Source organism: Hibiscus syriacus, unplaced genomic scaffold, assembly GCF_006381635.1.
Source record: "Hibiscus syriacus cultivar Baekdansim isolate YM2019G1 unplaced genomic scaffold, ASM638163v2 tig00111330_pilon, whole genome shotgun sequence".
Lineage (NCBI taxonomy): Eukaryota > Viridiplantae > Streptophyta > Magnoliopsida > Malvales > Malvaceae > Hibiscus > Hibiscus syriacus.
The window spans coordinates 1018424-1020592 of record NW_024063059.1 but is presented as its reverse complement, the minus strand read 5'-3'; the positions used below and the strand labels follow the sequence as shown (position 1 = coordinate 1020592).

At 35.6% G+C, this 2169-nt stretch overlaps 1 protein-coding gene across 1 annotated transcript; it reads right to left on the bottom strand.

The window, feature by feature from the left end:
* Positions 1-219: 219 nt before the first annotated feature.
* LOC120158610 (homeobox-leucine zipper protein HAT4-like) lies at positions 220-1591 on the bottom strand. The gene is made up of 4 exons (XM_039169431.1): positions 1338-1591; positions 956-1236; positions 785-864; positions 220-668 (listed from the first exon to the last, which is right to left on the bottom strand). Exons 1-4 carry the CDS (start codon positions 1477-1479, stop codon positions 401-403), a joined length of 771 nt encoding a protein of 256 aa, XP_039025362.1. The 5' UTR covers positions 1480-1591; the 3' UTR covers positions 220-400.
* Between the last annotated feature and the right edge of the window lie 578 nt (positions 1592-2169).

The following is a 2169-nucleotide window of genomic DNA, read 5'->3' as shown; positions in this document are numbered from 1 at the left end:
AAGGAGATAATGTAATTAGCATAACACATGGAGACCCATCTAAAAAAATCCCATCCTAGCCATCATTTTCTCTAAAAATTTAGATCTAAACTTGCGCATGTTGTTCGAATTTAAATCATAAAGGAAGACCAAAATTATCTTAGGAACTGTTTGTTTGATACTTAATAAAATTATTTAGCACGTTTGTTTCGCACCTCTGAATTATTCAATGCTGACTGATTCAACAAAAAAATGTTGAATAATTCAACACAGAAATACATTCTGAATCATTCAGAGTCAGTTATCAAACAACATCTTAATCACTAAAAGAATATTTTAAATTAAATATTTGTACATATACTGAAAATCGAAAATTACGATCGAGGACGACGAGCTTCGCATGGTCCGTGTGCCAAAGGATTCATTGGGATGGGCTTATTGTAGATTTTAGCCTGATATTAGGATCGAGGATCACGGTGGGTGATTCGTTGGCTGGGACCGACATCCTCGCGCATGATGCGCACATGGTGAGGGTAGTTGGTGGAGCCATTTGCATGTACAAATGCGGGGAAAGTTTCAGTGCTCTCAGCTCCACAACTTCTTTCTGCAACCGCCTGTTTTTCTCCATCAGATTCTCACAGCATCTCTTCAGGAACTCACAGTCAACCTCGGTTTGCTTTAGTTTAGTCCTGTTCGGGAAAGTGATTCCCCCAGTCCCACGTTTAGTAAATAATTTCAAACCAAAAGGACATAACATTCAATCAAAAAAAAAAAAAAACAGAAGCGGTCGGAAAATCTCTCTTACCTTGCCCTTCTGTTTTGGAACCACACTTCGACTTGTCGGGGTCGCATACCCAGCTGCTTGGCCAAAGCCAACTTTTGCTTCTGCAAAAACAAAATAATTTTTTCTGTTTGGTTAGCAAGAAAATTTCTTCTTATACGAGTCAAACTCAACGATTCAGTTCGAATAACTCACCGGGTTGAGAGTGTTGTGTTCCTTAAAGCTTTCTTCGAGAATAGCTGACTGGTCTTTTGAAAGGCGAAGCTTTTTTCTTGAAGTGTCGCCATCTTCATCATCACTGATGCCTCCATTCGATTGTCTTTCGCTTCTTTTTCTGCTCACACTAGATATCGTGCTGTTCGGAGATGAAACTCCGGTTTCTTCTTCACCGTCGGCCGTTGATGGAAGCCGGTTCACGTCGATTCCTCTAAGAAACGCTCTAGCCTCGGTGTCCCGGAAATATCCAGAGTTAAGATCTGCATGCAAAGACACCATGCTTTTTTTCAGATGAAAAGAGAAAAATGAAAAGTAGCAGATATAGAGGATTTTGCATGTGAACATGGGGAAAACTGCATACCTGGAGGAGGAGAGACGACATCGTTCCATGAGTGTTTTTGAAGGGGAAAACCAGAAGGAGAAGAGGAAGGGGTTAGATTTAGGTGATGATTGTGAGGGAAACTCAAACTCAGACTCAAACCGAGATCTTCTTTTCCCATCATCCTTAATATTTTCTCTTGAGCCGAACACGGCTTTTGATTTTGTGATGTGAACAAATATGAGAGAGAGAGAGAGAGACTTTGGGCTGGGGAGTTTAAAGAGAGGAATTAAGTGATGATGGCACGCAAGATAGGGAGTGGTGGACGGTGGATTATATAATAGTAAATGATAATGAAAATTAATGAAAAAAAAATAAAATTGAAAGTTCAATGATGAGTTGTTGTGAGGCCAATTATCTCAATCATAGCCCTACCTTCTGCTTCTTTGTCTTACCATCATCCAATCAATTTTATTTCCTTATTAATAATGCCGATTTCATGGTTTTAGATGACTATTTAATTATTATTATTTTCTTATTTTGATTCTTGATTTTAAAATTTTATCAATTAACAATGGTTAATCATTAATATTTTACAAAAATATTAACATAACATTTAATAAAACTAACATAATCATATATTTGATCATCATTATTCATATATTATATCAATTTAATCTTAATTTTAAGCATATTATTGTGACATAAATTCAAAATCTATATCAATAATTATATACATAATGACACTTTAATATAAAAGTAATGTTTTAAAAGATATATTAACATAATATTGAATCTATCGAGTAACTTCATTGGTTAAGGAAAATATTACTTTTTTTAAAGATTCTTCGAATAATTGTATTTATAAGGTGTG